The 20,484-nt window shown below is 43.6% G+C and overlaps 1 protein-coding gene across 1 annotated transcript; it reads right to left on the bottom strand.

Moving 5' to 3' along the window:
* Nucleotides 1-2,963, bottom strand: LOC108703806 (zymogen granule membrane protein 16). The gene is made up of 4 exons (XM_018240122.2): nt 2,914-2,963; nt 2,589-2,632; nt 1,880-2,012; nt 1-540 (listed from the first exon to the last, which is right to left on the bottom strand). The coding sequence occupies exons 2-4, from the start codon at nt 2,629-2,631 to the stop codon at nt 222-224; spliced, it is 495 nt and encodes a 164-aa protein (XP_018095611.2). The 5' UTR covers nt 2,632; nt 2,914-2,963; the 3' UTR covers nt 1-221.
* Nucleotides 2,964-20,484: the final 17,521 nt, after the last annotated feature.

Below are 20,484 nucleotides of genomic sequence, written 5' to 3' on the forward strand. Positions count from 1 at the left end.
TCGGGATAAAGATTTAATTGCAAGCATTTAGGGTTAGTTACATTCATTTCAGGATAAGGCTTTTAGAGGCTGGTTGCTTGGGGTCTGGAAGGAATTTTATGGGGTTCATTGCAGTGTAATGTGTGTGTTGCACAGCAGGGGGCGCTGATACAGGTGAATGTAAAGTGATTTATATAAGAGATACAAAGTCCTGCAGGTAGGGGGCGAGCTTCACAGGATCACTAGTTGCAGTGAGTGCAGCCGCTGTTGGGGTAGTCCCAGTGGAAGCCAATAGCATCAATGACAGATCCGGAGCTCCCGCTGAAGAAACGCAGGACGGTGTTGGGGTAGAGAGGCACCGCGTTGAAACTGGTTCCATAGTCTTTCCCAAATCTGAGGTAGCGACCCTTATTTGTGACAAACTCTAGAAGGCGCAGGTAGGAGGAATATTTGCCTGAGACCTGGATGATGTGCTCTCCTGGGTGCAAGAAGACTTCTTCAAGATCTCCAAGTTTGCCCCCTTTATAGTCGCTCCAGGTGGTGCCATATTGTGCCTGCAGCCTGCAACAGAACATTGGCATGTGATCATTAGAATTCATAGCCATGGTGAGCCCAGTCAAACCCAAGCCAGACACATACGATCCCCCAGACAAGCAGAAGACAAGAGGCAGCAGGACACACAAGGAAAGAAGTTGGTGGCAGTTCAGACAAGCAGCTCATGAGACAACAAATCAGCCAAAATGAAACAATATATATATATGAATAGTAAAAATCACGTATGGTGGCACCAGCCTGAGCAATCAGTGGAGCCAAGACATTAATAGGAAACAGAGAATGAAGGTGAGGTAAGACAAGATGGTGGCACCATGAGTAAGAAGCTGTTAGTAAGAACCTAGTCTCACAGACAAAATCATGGAAGAATGGACATGGCACAGAAAATATGGTGATACTATAGACATGGCACAGACAAGATAGTGGTACTATAGACATGGCACAGACAAGATAGTGGTACTATAGACTTGGCACAGACAATATGGTGATACTATAGACATGGCACAGACAATATGGTGATACTATAGACATGGCACAGACAAGATAGTGGTACTATAGACATGGCACAGACAAGATAGTGGTACTATAGACATGGCACAGACAATATGGTGATACTATAGACATGGCACAGACAAGATAGTGATACTATAGACATGGCACAGACAAGATAGTGGTACTATAGACATGGCACAGACAATATGGTGATACTATAGACATGGCACAGACAAGATAGTGGTACTATAGACTTGGCACAGACAATATGGTGATACTATAGACATGGCACAGACAATATGGTGATACTATAGACATGGCACAGACAATATGGTGATACTATAGACATGGCACAGACAAGATAGTGGTAGTATGGACTTGGCACAGACAAGATGGTGATACTATAGACATGGCACAGACAATATGGTGATACTATAGACATGGCACAGACAAGATAGTGGTACTATAGACATGGCACAGACAAGATAGTGGTACTATAGACTTGGCACAGACAATATGGTGATACTATAGACATGGCACAGACAATATGGTGATACTATAGACATGGCACAGACAATATGGTGATACTATAGACATGGCACAGACAAGATAGTGGTACTATAGACTTGGCACAGACAAGATAGTGGTAGTATGGACTTGGCACAGACAAGATGGTGGCAGTGGTGGCAGAAAGAGAGAAAAAGGTTCATATGACAGTGTTATTATTATTATTATTAACATGTATTTATATAGCGCCAACATATTGCGTAGCACTGTGTTCATATGACAGTTGCACTACTGACAGTGGGGGCAGATCATAATACAGAGGAAGTAAAACTTTATCTGTATAACTTACCCCACAATGTAGTTGCGGTTCACCCGTATCCGAAAAGCCGTGATTGGTCCATTCAGCTGGTTCCCAGAGTGGGAGAACCTCTTGCCGCCTCCACCACCATATTCTCCAGAGTAGGAGGAGCTGCGTTGCTGAGCTGGAGAAGCAGAGAGAGAGCAATACACTCTACAGAAGGACATACACATCTACTGATAACCCTCTGCCATTTCATCCAAACCTTATTCCATATACAGATAAGAGGGTGGCGCTGTTCTGCTGCAGCCTATAGGGGACACTGATCATACACTCACACTGGTGAGATGCGGTACTGCAGCCAATGACTATGAAAGCTCTTATAAAAATTCAATAACTATTGAAGGACAGACAAGATGTTACAATCTCTTCTTTTATTCGGCTGAAAGATTAAAAGGGAACTCAAACTAAAAACTGCATTTTGCCGAATGAAGAAAAGTGTAATTCTAAGAAACACCCCACACTTTCATTGCACATTTCCAGTGGTTTGAAGGTTATTTTGGAACAGTTTATCTGGTTTCCTCTCCGTCGCGCTCTGCAATAATCCTACAGCGCCAGTTTTTAACTTGTGAGCCTCCAAATATGACTTCTTCTTCCTGGAATGTATAATGGTGGCCACTACTACTGCACTGGACATTGCTCTAAATAGCCGATAATAGTCCCCTATATGTAGTCTGGGGAGGTTACTGAAATGTCTCACCTGTAACCAGGCAGCACACGCTGAGCAGGACCCACAGCAGCATTCTGGGGGGGGGAGATGTAGAACAGAATTACCATGTTCCTCCATGTATAATACACCATACTCATACTCTATATAACACCCTACACTAAGCCCCACTAGTCATTAAATATTAGGCAAAACATTACATATATTCATGGGAACTACTTCAGAACCCAGAAAGGCAACAGAACAACAGAATATATCATTATAAGCCCCCTCTACTGTCCCAGGGTTAGACCCAGCCCCCCAAACTGTCATGCAGCCCCCAAACTGACCCCCAGGTGGCGCTTCAGAGTAACATTACCTGTTCGGAGATGTGGCCTCTGGGACGAATGATTAATTCTCAGCCATATTAATAGGTCAGGGGGCTGGATTATTGCACAGGACCCTCCTTCTGAGCAAATAGCGAGAGCACAGCTGTGGGGCAGGAGCAGATAAGGGAGAGCAAATGGGGTCAGGGGCAATCGCTGGTCTTATCTCTGTTTGCTTTGCCTTAATATAGAAATGAGTATCAGCTCTGCTGGCAAGAGAGCGACAGGTAGATATTGTAATTTTATACGTAACCTTCAGCCCTTCAGCTGTTGCTGAACTACAGCCTTCATTGTGAGCCATGTAGAATGTGCAGTCCAGGTATCCAATAGAACCACAAGCCTCTGTCCTTCTGTCCTTCTTGTCCCGTCTGTCAGTCCCACAGTGAACATGGGGCAACGAGGCGAATCCCTCTACAGACATTCTGCAATTAGGATCTGAGTGTGCTTGTTATTAAAGGGTTAACACGTGCTTTAGGGTAAAACTACACGGACGATTTCCCCTCGATTGTCCCAGATCCGCCGCGATGCGCCACAACGCAAGCGTCAAGTCGGATGCGACGGAAAATAAGGTAAGAAATAGAAATGTCGGATGGTGTCGCAACACGACTGTTGGATGCAGATTCAGCATGCAGCGTCTACATCCGATAGTCGTGTTGCGAACTCTGCGACACCATCCGACATTTGTATTTGTTACCTTGTTTTCTGTCGCATCCAACTTGACACCTGCATTTTGCCCCAGCGCATCGGATCCGGCATAGTCGCAGGCAAATAGTCTGTGTAATTGTATCCCAAACACCAAAATAGTACCGCAAAATTGTACCCCAAACACCAAAAATTAAAGTGTTTTAAACAATATAAACAAGCTGCTGTGTAGCCATGGGGGCAGCCATTCAAGCACAGGATACACAGTAGATAACAAATAAGTACTACTATAGTTTATATAAACAAGCTGCTGTGTAGCCATGGGGGCAGCCATTCAAGCACAGGATACACAGTAGATAACAGATAAGTACTACTATAGTTTATATAAACAAGCTGCTGTGTAGCCATGGGTGCAACCATTCAAGCACAGGATACACAGTAGATAACAAATAAGTACTACTATAGTTTATATAAACAAGCTGCTGTGTAGTCCTTGGGGGCAGCCATTCAAGCACAGGATACACAGTAGATAACAAATAAGTACTACTATAGTTTATATAAACAAGCTGCTGTGTAGCCATGGGGGCAGCCATTCAAGCACAGGATACACAGTAGATAACAAATAAGTACTACTATAGTTTATATAAACAAGCTGTTGTGTAGCCATGGGGGCAGTCATTCAAGCACAGGATACACAGTAGATAACAGATAAGTACTACTATAGTTTATATAAACAAGCTGCTGTGTAGCCATGGGGGCAGCCATTCAAGCACAGGATACACAGTAGATAACAGATAAGTACTACTATAGTTTATATAAACAAGCTGCTGTGTAGCCATGGGGGCAGCCATTCAAGCACAGGATACACAGTAGATAACAGATAAGTACTACTATAGTTTATATAAACAAGCTGCTGTGTAGCCATGGGGGCAGCCATTCAAGCACAGGATACACAGTAGATAACAAATAAGTACTACTATAGTTTATATAAACAAGCTGCTGTGTAGCCATGGGGGCAGCCATTCAAGCACAGGATACACAGTAGATAACAGATAAGTACTACTATAGTTTATATAAACAAGCTGCTGTGTAGCCATGGGTGCAACCATTCAAGCACAGGATACACAGTAGATAACAAATAAGTACTACTATAGTTTATATAAACAAGCTGCTGTGTAGTCCTTGGGGGCAGCCATTCAAGCACAGGATACACAGTAGATAACAAATAAGTACTACTATAGTTTATATAAACAAGCTGCTGTGTAGCCATGGGGGCAGCCATTCAAGCACAGGATACACAGTAGATAACAAATAAGTACTACTATAGTTTATATAAACAAGCTGTTGTGTAGCCATGGGGGCAGTCATTCAAGCACAGGATACACAGTAGATAACAGATAAGTACTACTATAGTTTATATAAACAAGCTGCTGTGTAGCCATGGGGGCAGCCATTCAAGCACAGGATACACAGTAGATAACAGATAAGTACTACTATAGTTTATATAAACAAGCTGCTGTGTAGCCATGGGTGCAACCATTCAAGCACAGGATACACAGTAGATAACAGATAAGTACTACTATAGTTTATATAAAGAAGCTGCTGTGTAGCCATGGGGGCAGCCATTCAAGCACAGGATACACAGTAGATAACAGATAAGTACTACTATAGTTTATATAAACAAGCTGCTGTGTAGCCATGGGGGCAGCCATTCAAGCACAGGATACACAGTAGATAACAGATAAATACTACTATAGTTTATATAAACAAGCTGCTGTGTAGTCCTTGGGGGCAGCCATTCAAGCACAGGATACACAGTAGATAACAGATAAGTACTACTATAGTTTATATAAACAAGCTGCTGTGTAGCCATGGGGGCAGCCATTCAAGCACAGGATACACAGTAGATAACAGAGAAGTACTACTATAGTTTATATAAACAAGCTGCTGTGTAGCCATGGGGGCAGCCATTCAAGCACAGGATACACAGTAGATAACAGATAAGTACTACTATAGTTTATATAAACAAGCTGCTGTGTAGCCATGGGGGCAGCCATTCAAGCACAGGATACACAGTAGATAACAGATAAGTACTACTATAGTTTATATAAACAAGCTGCTGTGTAGCCATGGGGGCAGCCATTCAAGCACAGGATACACAGTAGATAACAGATAAATACTACTATAGTTTATATAAACAAGCTGCTGTGTAGTCCTTGGGGGCAGCCATTCAAGCACAGGATACACAGTAGATAACAGATAAGTACTACTATAGTTTATATAAACAAGCTGCTGTGTAGCCATGGGGGCAGTCATTCAAGCACAGGATACACAGTAGATAACAGATACGTACTACTATAGATTATATAAACAAGCTGCTGTGTAGCCATGGGGGCAGCCATTCAAGCACAGGATACACAGTAGATAACAGATAAGTACTACTATAGTTTATATAAACAAGCTGCTGTGTAGTCATGTACAGCATTTCTACCTATTTCCTTAGTTGCGCTTTAGTTCTCCTTTAAAACACTTTCATTGTTTGGTGTTACTGTTCCTTTAACCAGATTTACAGTTCATCGGCCACTACCACTCCCTCCACTGGGGGGCTCCAATACTCATTATAATTGCTCTCCATGGATCAGTTTAGAAGATTTGTACCCGAGAATATGGGATGTAACGTCACACATATTATCCTCTTTAGAGCGTAATGCACTGGCATATTCTTGTTTTTCACACATTATGTCTCTTTTACATGAAATGATGGGAGGGAATTTAGGGAAAAGGTCCAGTGCCCCTCAAACACATGCACCCCCACATACACAGCATGGGGCAAGCCTGAGACTTGTACAATGACTGACACACAGCGACAATCCCCCAGTGACTCACAAACACACACACACACAGCTGTGGCACAGGCGATGAGACACCCACACATTAGTGCTGCACCCGCCAGCTGTCTCTGACATGGAATTACACCTTGTGTGTTTGTATGTGTAAAGGTTACAGATATATAGAAACATTGGGGTAACAGTCACCCTGCTATAGTTCCAGGGGTACCCAGGGTACAAATAAGCACTCACCCCAAATCTCCCCCTAACTGGCCTTCAGACTGGGCCCCCTTAGCTCATAACAAGGTTACAGATATATAGAAACATTGGGGTGTCACCCTGCTATAGTTCCAGGGGTACCCAGGGTACAAATAATCACTCACCCCAAATCTCCCCCTAACTGGCCTTCAGACTGGGCCCCCTTAGCTCATAACAAGGTTACAGATATATAGAAACATTGGGGTAACAGTCACCCTGCTATAGTTCCAGGGGTACAAATAAGCACTCACCCCAAATCTCCCCCTAACTGACCTTCAGACTGGGCCCCCTTAGCTCATAACAAGGTTACAGATATATAGAAACATTGGGGTGTCACCCTGCTATAGTTCCAGGGGTACCCAGGGTACAAATAAACACTCACCCCAAATCTCACCCTAACTGACCTTCAGACTGGGCCCCCTTAGCTCATAACAAGGTTACAGATATATAGAAACATTGGGGTGTCACCCTGCTATAGTTCCAGGGGTACCCAGGGTACAAATAAACACTCACCCCAAATCTCCCCCTAACTGACCTTCAGACTGGGCCCCCTTAGCTCATAACAAGGTTACAGATATATAGAAACATTGGGGTGTCACCCTGCTATAGTTCCAGGGGTACCCAGGGTACAAATAAACACTCACCCCAAATCTCCCCCTAACTGACCTTCAGACTGGGCCCCCTTAGCTCATAACAAGGTTACAGATATAAAGAAACATTGGGGTGTCACCCTGCTATAGTTCCAGGGGTACCCAGGGTACAAATAAACACTCACCCCAAATCTCCCCCTAACTGACCTTCAGACTGGGCCCCCTTAGCTCATAACAAGGTTACAGATATATAGAAACATTGGGGTGTCACCCTGCTATAGTTCCAGGGGTACACAGGGCACAAATAAGCACTCACCCCAAATCTCCCCCTAACTGACCTTCAGACTGGGCCCCCTTAGCTCATAACAAGGTTACAGATATATAGAAACATTGGGGTGTCACCCTGCTATAGTTCCAGGGGTACCCAGGGCACAAATAAGCACTCACCCCAAATCTCCCCCTAACTGACCTTCAGACTGGGCCCCCTTAGCTCATAACAAGGTTACAGATATATAGAAACATTGGGGTAACAGTCACCCTGCTATAGTTCCAGGGGTACCCAGGGTACAAATAAGCACTCACCCCAAATCTCCCCCTAACTGACCTTCAGACTGGGCCCCCTTAGCTCATAACAAGGTTACAGGCTGGGCAATCAGTCTATGTGGATAATGAAGTGCTCAGGACGTATCTGTATCTCTTTCCCCAGACATCACCTTTAACATATCAGGAAGGGACTTAGTTAAAAGCCATTTCTGTTGTGTTTATAAAGGGGTCAGTGACTAGTGCTGCCCTATAGTTACCACTAATGGATCCACTGTCACTACGTGTATTATCACTAATGTGATGGCAAATAATGTGTCACAATTATACCTAAGTTACTGGTACAGACAGAATTATGACTGTTATTAGTAACCAACTGTAATATACACCACTCCAATCAGCTCCTGCCCCAGTGAGCTTACAATCTAAGGTCCCTATCACATTCCCATCAGTCCCTGCCCCAGTGAGCTTACAATCTAAGGTCCCTATCACATTCCCATCAGTCCCTGCCCCAGTGAGCTTACAATCTAAGGGTCCCATGAAAAGACATTTGGTCAGTCAGTCTGGCAAGTTAGTAATTTTCTTCAAGTGGAATCACCAGCCAGAAACACGATGGGGCCAAGGCTGAATTAGTAAGACCTTAATAAAAGCTTATGGTGAATAAAAAAGTGAAATGAGGATACCGTCGGGGGAACAACACGTGGGGGGATTTAGGGAACCTCCCAATTAGTTTCTTTGCTAAACACCAGAATGTGCTTGTGTAAGACCTCACCATGTGACTGTCACTTGCAAATGCCACTACTGCAATCACCTGACCAGTGATAGAGCTTCAGCAGCCAATGAGGTTCTACACCCATTATGACATCAGCCCCAGATATGTCCATAATAATATTCTCTAAGCTGCTCCCTTTATATATCTATATAACTATAATTAATCATAGGGGACCTGGTCTAATGGAAGCCTAATATCTTATTATTAGTTTGATCCATTCTGAATTCTGTCTCTCCCCTTCATTGCATGTCTATTTCCTGTAATGTTAATATATGAATCCCTCTCTAAACATTATTATGTGCACAGGACTTTATCATTATTACAGTGTAGGGATAATATAGGATGTTAATGAGGAGGTTCCCAATGTACAATTAGAGATGAAGCTGCATCTCTTTATTTTAGATTATTAGTTAATGCTAAAAGCCAGGGAACCATGAGATATTGGGTCATTAAGGTGGTTTATCTATTTGTATCTTATTGGTTGTGTTTCCGTGTATCCCCCAAATCATCATCCGCTTGGTACAGGTGTAATAATTACCCTTCCTGCTGCACCTTGGGTTGTATACAAAAATATATAAATATAAGGCCATACAAAACTGCAGGGATATGTTGGGCCCAGATCCAGGCAGAACCAGGACTCCCCTTCTGTAGGCCACTCACTCATGTACAATTGTGTTCTACATTATATTTCTACATTAGCATTCCTAATACTCATTTACTATTAACCACCCTAATTCTACTCCTCGGTGTAGCCCATACACATTTACATTGAATATTTTCTGTTATTTAAGGAATAAATCATTAAGGTTGCTATAGAGCAGTATTTTGTGTAATGTGCTGCCCCCAAGTGGACAATAAGAACATCATCCTTCAGGCTGGACATTGAAAAGAAGGAGAATAAAGGCTGCAGTGATAAAGAAAGTGAAAATATTCAGCTGTCCAAGGGGACCTTATCTTTTCAAATTTTTATGGGCAACCTCTATGAAAAATATATTAATTGACACAAGGGGATTGAGCTTGGTCTGTTCAGTAGGGAGTCAAATTAGGAGACTGGTTTAGTTAGGTCTGGGCTGAACAGATTCACATAACTGGGTTAGGCATGATTGTAGATATTTGAAAAGCATCTAGTTTGGCAGGTTGAACTTGTCCTTTAATATACCGAAGGGGAGTATTTTTCCTTATTCAATAACTCAGGTCCCAGGTATTACATTTTATAATTGGCCCAAAGGTTGTGGATCCATAGACTGACACAGGCTGGTACATCTAATCTGTACCCGGCACCTACTGATATTTAGGGTTCAGAGACGAGTCCCCATACAATGTTCAGGCTAAAGGGGGCGGAACGAGGTATTGGGGGAGAAATAGGGGATTAATTTGTTCCCAATTAATTATGGGGAAATTATGATCATATGGGTTTTGTAGGCCAGGGAAAGTTCATTCTGCCTCTGCAGTTTGTTAAATATGGAAATCTCTCTTTAAGGCTGAATTCACTTTCAGTTTATCCCTGACACCTGCCACTGCCCAGCGTTGGACTGTAGGGTTCTAGGCCCACTAGGTCTTCAGCCACAGGGCCCCCTCCAGGTCCCCCAGCTGCAACACCAGGCCCGGATTTGTGGAAAGGCCACCTAGGCCCGGGCCTAGGGCGGCAGGATTTTAGGGGGCGGCATGCTGCCCAACCACACCCACATTGGTTCAAAAACACTGGAGATGTGCTGGAGATACAATCATTTTTTAAATTTGCTGTGCGCCAATCCCCATTGCTCCTGTTCCCCTGGAGGGGACAGGAGTGACGAACTGTAGTGGGCCTAGGGGCGCCAACTATGTAAATCTGGCCCTGTGCAACACATCCCCCCCCTTCCCCTGTTCTTAAGGGGGTCCGACCCTGCACCTGCCTGTGTGTTGAGCTACCTCAATCCAAGGGGAATCACTAATTCATACATTTCAGTACAGCCTGTGAATGTGCTCGTATTATCAGAAACAATATTATAGTCAGGGCTATGTTATATCCCTTTTTAAAGGAAACATATTGTGTAAAAAATAAGAATGTACCAGTACATTATACTCATTTAGATATAGAAGAATTGTGCTTAAAAAAGTAGTGTTTCAGGCTGATTTATTGAATATTTCTGCAAAACCCCTAATAATCCCTCCCTTCTCTTCCACTTGCTGCTCCCTGAATTCCCAGGCTGTGCACTCAGCTCACTGCACTGTAGGACAGGAACCAATCAGCAGCTAGCAGGACCTGATAGGGAACTGAAGCCTGTCTGTGCTTGTGTGACTGCAGGGCTGTGATTGGCTGTCCCCCTCCTACTGTGCTTCTGGCAGGGACCGTTAGGACACCAAACATTTGTTTTTTTGGTGTGATACCACCATTAATGTGGAGACAGTCTTGTGGTAACATGGGCGTGGTTTAAAAAGGGGAGTGGTCAACACTGGCTTCAATTATCGGTCCTCCACTATGTAGGACAGAAAAATTCTATATGGTTTCCTATAGTTGTTCTTTGATGTCCACAATCAGGCGTTCATATGATTTACTTATAACAATCATTATAACTGAACATGAGCTGCAGCAGATTTTCTAACAACAGTAAAGTATGGAGAAGCTTTCATATCATCTAAAGAGCAGGCAATCATGAAGTGTAAAATTAAATGAACATGGGATCTTGAATGTAACAGAAAACTATAGCAAGAAATGAAAAAATATATATATACACTTGGTTTATATGCAATGAGCAAGCAGAAATGAGTATATATACAGTAAGTGGATATGTGTCAATTCTATCTTACACTGAACGAGTTATAAATTGTACAACCAAAATGGAGCAATCTGCAATGGTATGTTGGGTGTGGATGAGAAGTCATTTTCTTTTACACTGATAATTAATTAATCAATTGACACTACTGCAAATTATCAGATATTCTGCTTTCTACCATGACAGGGGTCTCCTTGTGATGGATTAAAAGCCCATTCTGATATTAGGATCCAGGAATCTACTGACACCATATGGACTTTGCTTCCCTGTCTGTTGTCTGTATGGATTGAGAAAATGAGGGTAGAGGAGAAATCAAAGAATGATCTGATCACAATAAATAGTGAAATGAGTTCACATATAGAATCTGTGAAGATCAACTGGTGGCAGTTGCAGCATGGCCGGTGCTCATTAATGAAGAAACCCTGAAACCTGTACCCAGAGATATAAAATTAAAGAAAGAAGAATGGGACTCTAGCAATCACTTGTCCAAGGTAAAACCTGAAACACATTCATTGTGTGCTGCTGAATCTGAAGCAGAAATAGTACAAACAAAACTAGAGCAGTGCTGTCCAACTTCTATGGTACCGAGGGCCAGAATTTTTCTAATCTAAATGGTGGAGGGCCGATAACGGAAGCCAGTGTTAGCCACTCCCTGTTTTTAGACCACACCCACTTTAAACCACACCCATGTTACCACAAGACCATGCCCACATTTATAGCACACCAAAAACCCAAATGGTTGGTCACTGCAGGGATCAGGGCTGGAACTAGGGGTTGGCAGAGTAGGCAGCTGTCTAGGGCGCCATCATTGAGGGGCGCACATAAAAGGGGATTTTTTTTCATTTTTAAATTTTTTCATTTTTTTTCAAGCCTTCTCCCTCTTGCCGACAAGTAATATCTCCTTCTGTGCAGTGCAGTGCGATGTGCGTATACGCGTCAATGCAACACTGATATGTTGGGTGACAGAGAGAGGCAGAGAGCTGGGGGGCTGCTTGGTGTGACTCTCGCTGCTCTCAGACTTGCACAGTTACACTGAACTCAAGACTTTCTTTATATTACTGAAAGTGTGAAGCCTCCTGCTGGCACAGCCACGTACAGATTTGGGGCCCATATATTTGCTGTTGCTGCTGGGCGCTGGCACAGGTACATAAATACTGGGGGGCAATATGATCAAATTTATTTTTGGCTGCTGATGACACAGGTAAAGATTGGGGGCAATATGATGGCTGCAGGAGGGCTGTATGATGGAGGGCTGCTGAGCTTGCTGGTACAGGTACAGGGGGCAGTAATATAAATGAAAGTGTTGTACACATTCTTGCTCTCTTTATTTAAAAACCATCATGGTAAGGAGGGAAATGGTAATGCAGGACAGGGGGGCACTGATTGAAGCTCTTGTCTAGGGGCCGAACTACCTTGTGCCTGTCCTGGCAGGGATGTCACTCATATGTGAAAAAAGCTAAGTCATATAAGACATAAATCCATATGCCTCCTCCTCCCCTGTGTATAATACAGTACCCCAGCATATGATTAAACACTTTAGGGGCCACTAACAATAATTTCCAATTGCTAACAAACCCCCAGAACAAATACCAGAGTATGGCACACACAGGGAGGGAAGGCAGAACAGAGCAGGAGACAGGGAAAGCTCTCAGTCTAATATGTACTACATACAGTGACACAGTGCTGGGGCCCCATTAGCATTTTGTATAAAGTGTGAACAGGAGAACAATGTGGCAGTTTCAGTCTGGGTCTCAGGTAGAACAGTACAGGGGCTTTAGGATATAAACAATAGAGGGGTCTCAGGTAGAACAGTACAGGGGCTTTAGGATAGAAACAATAGAGGGGTCTCAGGTAGAACAGTACAGGGGCTTTAGGATATAAACAATAGAGGGGTCTCAGGTAGAACAGTACAGGGGCTTTAGGATAGAAACAATAGAGGGGTCTCAGGTAGAACAATACAGGGGCTTTAGGATATAAACAATAGAGGGGTCTCAGGTAGAACAGTACAGGGGCTTTAGGATAGAAACAATAGAGGGGTCTCAGGTAGAACAATACAGGGGCTTTAGGATATAAACAATAGAGGGGTCTCAGGTAGAACAGTACAGGGGCTTTAGGATATAAACAATAGAGGGGTCTCAGGTAGAACAGTACAGGGGCTTTAGGATATAAACAATAGAGGGGTCTCAGGTAGAACAGTACAGGGGCTTTAGGATAGAAACAATAGAGGGGTCTCAGGTAGAACAGTACAGGGGCTTTAGGATAGAAACAATAGAGGGGTCTCAGGTAGAACAGTACAGGGGCTTTAGGATATAAACAATAGAGGGGTCTCAGGTAGAACAGTACAGGGGCTTTAGGATATAAACAATAGAGGGGTCTCAGGTAGAACAGTACAGGGGCTTTAGGAAATAAACAATAGAGGGGTCTCAGGTAGAACAGTACAGGGGCTTTAGGAAATAAACAATAGAGGTGTCACAAGTGTGAACAATACAGGGGATTAGTCTGAATTTGAGGTTTAAAAAATGCAGGGGCAAGTTAAATTCTTTAGTGATACTTTTTAAATGTTACACATGGTAAACAGACACAGCAGGCCGACTTTGATGTGGAGGGCCACATAAGGGGGGTGGTGGGCCGCCAGTTGGACAGCCCTGAAATAGAGGATGGAGTAGCAAATACTGAAGACCACCTGAATGCACAGCAGTTACATTTTCTGAGTTGGACTGTCCACAATAAAGACTGAAACTGATTTCCCAGACGATGAAACAGAAGATATTGAAGCTAAAGATAGAGGAGGAGGAAACGTTAGACTATGCTGATGGGAACAGTCATAACAATGAGAGAAACTGGGGCTCACAAATACGTGAAACCCATTTTGGATGTCCGAGCTCTTCAGTGCCAGATAACGGCAGTTCCCCTCATTATTTGGATATTGCTGGTAAACAAAATGTAGATGCAAGTTATGAGGATTGCTCGGCAAGATCCAAAATGTGTTTTAAATGTGGAAAATGCTTTTCTGTGAATAGGGCTTTCCCACAAATGTGGAAGGAAAACAAAATATTTCAATAAAATAAGTCACTGTGGAGAGACAACTTTTATTTGTAATCATTGTGGAAAGTGCTTTGGGAGGAAACATAACTTGCAAAAACATCAGTTTGTTCTCACAGGGGAGAAACCATTCAAATGTACAGAATGTGGGAAAAGCTTCTCACACAAGAGTATCCTTCGCAGGCACCATGCCATTCATACAGGAGAGAAACCATTCACCTGCACAAAATGTGGGAAAACATTCTCTCAAATGGGCAATCTTCAAGTTTGTAAGAGGGTGATCGAGTATTGAATGTGAATTTGCATGTAAATTATGTAAGTTGTGTGAATGTTGAAATGTTGATTGGATATGTGGTTGAAATTAGTTTGAAAAGTTTGTATGTAATGTTTAAGTGTCACCACTGGGTGGCAGTGTTGTATTACAGTTGGGTTTGGGAATGGTTCCATGTGTTAGAGAGTTGATAGGCACATGTACAAAAGTTGGGGAAGCACATGTTTAGGAAATGGGTAGTTAATGTTAATGGGGAAAGCATTTAAAGGGGAGACACACCCAAGGTGTCGTCGGGTAGTTTAGAGGTAGACAGTTACAAGGCATTAGTATAAAAGTACTAGTTACATGAGTTAGCTAGTTGGTAGCTAAGAGAGAATGGGTAGCTGTCACCCCAACCAGGAGCATTAGAGGCTTAGAAGCCGTGGTTCAACCACAGTGAGGGACCAAGTGTGTAGGCAGGGTCTAGCGGACAACCCAAGCAGAAGGTCAAAGAAAATCCTACCTGGAAAGGTCAGAGGGGCACCAAAGCAGTGTCAACCTGGCTGAAGGAGGGAGGTGGCACAAGGTAAAAGTCCTGGTTGGGGTGAGGTGGAGAGTCACAGGTCGTGTGATGGACTACCTGACCGATTAGGTGGTGCACAAAGACCTTGGTTGGGTTTGTGGACCCTGGAGGTCTTGGAAGCTTCCTATTAAAGTTTACATGTGTCATTGGAGGAGTTCTGACCATTTGCTGTGTGAGTACCCTTGTAAGCTGTTGAAATAAAACTATTTCTCTTCAAGTTCAAATTTGGTGTACTTGGCCTTTAAATCCACCGGAGGGCCCCTTACAAGCTCACCAGATGGTCCACACAGCAGAGAAACCTTTCAGATGCAGAGTGTGGAAAGTTATTTTCTAGAAAAAAATGAACTTCAACATCACTATAGAATTCACACAGGGGAGAAACCATTCACCTGCACAGAATGTGGGAAATGCTTCTCTGCAAAGCGAAAACTTGACTTGCACCAGGTAGCTCCTATAGCAGAGGAACAATATAGAAGTAGAGAAGGTGGCAATAACTTCTCTCAAGAGAGTCATCTGCAAGAACAGACAGAGGAAAAATCAGATCCATATTCAGAGTGTGAAAAAGATATTTCCCTAAAGAGCTGCCTGTAGTACCAACAGAAACATCACCCCAAGGATAAACCTTTTGCATGAGTGCGAGTGCGAGAAAAGATTTTGCAAAACGAAGACTCTCCTCACACACCTGAAAATTCACACAGGAGAGAAACCATTTACATGCTCAGAATGTGGGAAATGCTTCACTGAAAAAATCCGACTTCAGGAACACCAGAAAGTACACACGGGAGAGAGACCATTTATATGTACAGAATGTGGCAAAGGTTTCTCTAAGAAGGGCCGACTCCAAACACATATAATAGTGCACACAAGGCAGACCCCTTGCACATGCAAAGAATGTGGGAAAAGCTTTTCCCTAAAGAATAGCCTTGTTAGGCACCAAAGGGTCCACACGTGTGAGAAACATTTTACATGTACAGTATGTGCCAAAAGCTTCTCTATAAAATGCTGGCTTCAGAGTCACCAGACCGTTCATACAAGGGAGAAACCCTTTGCCTGTACAGTGTGCGGGAAGAGGTTTTCTTTAAAGCATAGCCTAGACCAGGGATCCCCAACCTTTTGAAGCCGTGAGCAACATTCAGAAGTAAAAGGAGTTGGCGAGCAACACAAGCATGAAAAATGTTCTTGGGGTACCAAATAAGTGCTGTGATTGGCCATTTAGTAGCCCCTATGTGGATTGTCAGCCTACATTGAGACTCTGTTTGGAAGTGCACCTGGTTTTTATACAACTAAAACTTGCCTCCAAGCCCGGAATACAAAAATAAGCTCCTGCTTTAAGGCCACTGAGAGCAACATACAAGGGGTTGGGGAGCAACATGTTGCTCACGAGCTACTGGTTGGGGACCACTGGCCTAGACAGACACGACAAAGTTCACACAGAGAAACTCCATGTACACGTCCAGCTCTTGTGAGATGCCTTCATATAAAGAAACAGCGTTTATCACTGGTAGAACCGGGGAACGGCCAAGCTAGCTTCTAGGATTCCACCAACTACCAGGGCTGTCTCCAGGCCCGGACTGGTAATCTGTCCTATCGGGCAATTGCCCGAGGGGCCGATCTGCCCTGTGTTTAAGTGGGCCGCACGCTGCCTAATTAACACTTTGCTAGTGCTTTGATTATGCGCTCCATTTTTGCACAAATTTTTTTTTTCCACAGCTGGGCCCGCCCCCAAAGTGGACCACGTTGCCACTCCAAAAAAAAACCCTTGTGAACTAAATAAATAATTCATAAATCCTGTAACATGCGGCATTACTGACTAGTTCCCTGATCCAGAGGGAGGGGCTGTTGCGAACTCATTTTACGCTGGGAGCACGGACACACAGGAGCAACTGCTGATCGCTTCGTTCTTTGCAAGCATTCAATGAGCCATCACGTTGGTATGTCCCTTCCTTTAAGCAGTCTTTACCAAATGCATCAGTGACCTGTGCTTGCAATAAATATTTCTCCCTCTCCGAGTCTTCGTTCTTGTTGTGTCTATATTGACAATAGCCTGTTCACAGACTTGGCGGCTGGTGTAACAGACCAGATCTCTTAGATTCCGAGAGAACTTTGATGAGAAAGATTTACACAGGACTCCTGCACAGGCCACTGATCCTTCTTTGCCAGAGCTGCAATAAAACTGGAGCAGTGATCACAAGTTCACAAAGCAAAGTCTGGGGTAGCATGATGGTTTTTGCACGTAAGGTATTAGAAGCAGTGAATACCAAGCATTTATATATTTAGGCACCATATATGTTTTTTGCCAACATATATTGATTTTTTACACAGTATTTTACATGTATGCTTTGGAATATTTTTTACCTTTACATAAAAATTAACAGCATTGTGCTCATGGGGGACTGAACAAAAAATGTATTTAAAAAATCCTGCTTTTTGGGGGGGCGTGGCTTGCGCGTGCATGTAGCTACACGCGTCTTTGTGGAGCTCCGTGTCCGGTGTCACAAAAAGAGCAGCAATAAGCAGATCCAGGGCGGAATTCAACCGCATACTTACCGACAGACGTTGCTGCGATGTCCAGGAGGAGAACTAAGCAGCAACCGCTGCAGCTCACGGACTTCTACGGGTCCCAGCCGAAGGCCTCTCAGAAAAGCAGCAGCCAAGATGGCGCCCGCTCCTCTTCCAGCGCGTCTTCACCTGCACACGCGGGAGCTGAAACGGCACAACAGCCAGATAAGTACGGTGATTCTGGTCAGAGCATAACACAGGCAGACTTAAAAGCCATGCTTACACAGCTCAGGGAAGATATATGCGCGGACACCAAGCGCACAGTGCAGGACCTGAGAAGGGATTTGCAGGAACTAGGTGAACGCACTGATCGCCTTGAAAATAAAATGGCAGACCTTGTGGAAGTGCACAATACTATGGCGGATGCAGTTAATTTACATGACGCAGAGCTGGAAAAAATTCAGAATAAGATAGCTGATATTGAGGACCGCTCAAGGCGGAATAATGTGAGACTCAGGGGTATACCTGAGGAAACCCTTCCACCCCAGCTACGCCAATATGCTTTAGACCTCATTAAAGCGGCGCTACCGGACACTCCAGCGGATCAGCTAATCATAGACAGGATTCACAGGATCCCTAAGGCAAAAAACGCCCCTAGCAGTGCTCCTAGGGACACTATCCTGAGAATTCATTTTTTCCACGTCAAAGAAGCCTTGATGCACTACGCTAGGCAGCACAAGACACTCCTAGCTCCATACGACAATATCCAAATATATGCTGACCTGTCGACAGCTACCATGGCCAAAAGGCGTGAACTGGCAGCAATTACGCAAATCTTACGCCACCATGAGATACAATACAAATGGGGCTATCCAACTAAGCTAATAGTCCACTGGCAAAATACTACAAAAATCATTGCTACAGTGGCGGAGGGCACAGCAGCTCTTAAACAATGGAAGATTTACACGGATACACAGCAAGCACCACCACCCTCCAAAGGTTCTATGCAAGTTGAACAGGATTGGCACAAAGTCCAACCATAAGCAAGGGAAGCTTACCCTGGTCATTTATCTAACACACATCTCCTGACACCGGAAAGGAGACACATGGATCTATCTACATCGGATCCAAACACCCCCCTCTACAATCTCTAACTGCTGAACTTTTGGCCTAGCCAGGGCATGCATGCAGGTAGAGAGCAGCCAATATACTTGGCTATACTGTATATATGTTTTGTTTATGCTACTTTTCTTCCTTCCCACTTTCTCTATCCTTCTTTGGAGACTGGTACACTGTATATGATTGTATATGTATTGTTAACTGGGGAGTCAGCCGGGTACGGCCCACTTAGCAGTTTACAGTGCCACAATGGTTCTTAAATGTATGAGTATCAATGCTAGGGGCCTCAATACCCCTCGCAAACGATTGTTAATGCTGGCGGAATGCAAACGACAACAAGCGGACCTAATTTGGATCCAAGAAACCCACTTTAGGACCAAAGATCAAAACAAACTAGAAAATAGACACTATAAGATGCTGGCAGCGGCGTCCTCAACTTCCAAAAAGAGAGGCGTAGCCATAGTGGTAAAAAAGTCACTAAACATAACAAGTGTGCGGCACCTGGCTGACTCCAGTGGCAGATGTCTTATTGTTATTTGTAACGTTAATCAACAGCTATACACCTTGGTCAACCTGTACGCCCCAGATACAGAACAAACTGTATTTTTGATGCAAGCTTTAGAGCAACTTCATAACTTTAAGCAAGGGACAGTCATAATTGGAGGCGACTTCAATAACATACCCGACCCACAGTTGGACCGATCCCCTCAGGTAGAGTCCCTACCCAAAAGTTATGGTAAGGTAGTTATCAAAAAGTCCCAAAAATTTACTAGGCTCTTAGAGCAGTATAATCTGTATGACATATGGCGAGTACAGCACCCCACGCATAGCGTCATACAAGACTAGACAAGCGAGGAAAAAACAGGAACAGCTCTTATTGAAAATTAACGTCCTTGAACAAAAAAAACGTATAGCCCCATCAAAAGCTATACTAGCGGAGTTGAGCAAACTTAAAGAGGAGGTAAACCTCCTTATTCTGGGTAGATGTCAAGCGCAGCTTACGAAACTTAAGAGTGCGACCTATATTATGGGGAATAGAGCCTCGGCTATCTTAAAAAAACAACTTGTTCAACAAACCTTACAGCATAGAATTGGGAAAATACAAGATGCCTCCCACAAAACTAGAATTAATCCTAAGGATATAGCCGACACGTTCGCTAAATTTTACAGCAACTTGTATAATCTTAAGGACGAACCTCTCATAAAACTGCCCGTAGAGGAAGATATAAACAACTTCCTCAACAAGCTACATTTGCCGATAGTCCCTGTTGAAGCTCTGCCACCCCTAACCAAACCAATTACGATTGTGGAAGTCTTGGAAGTGATTAGGAACATGCCAAAAAACAAAGCCCCGGGCCCTGACGGGTATACAAACCTGTATTATAAAAGATTTAGTAATGTTATAGCCCCCTATCTTACAAGAGCTTTAAACGCGGCAGCCACACAAGGGTCCTTTCCCCAAGAAATGCTTAAAGCTTATATTTCAACAATCCCCAAACCAGGAAAAGACGAATCGCAGTGCTCTAATTATAGGCCTATATCGCTATTAAATGGTGACATAAAAATCTATGCAGCGATTCTAGCGAAACGACTCCAACCGATATTAGCAAGAATTATCAATAATGACCAAACGGGTTTCATACAAGGTCGTCATATTCATGATAACACTAGAAGGCTCATTACCTTAC

This window comes from Xenopus laevis, chromosome 9_10L, assembly GCF_017654675.1.
Source record: "Xenopus laevis strain J_2021 chromosome 9_10L, Xenopus_laevis_v10.1, whole genome shotgun sequence".
NCBI lineage: Eukaryota > Metazoa > Chordata > Amphibia > Anura > Pipidae > Xenopus > Xenopus laevis.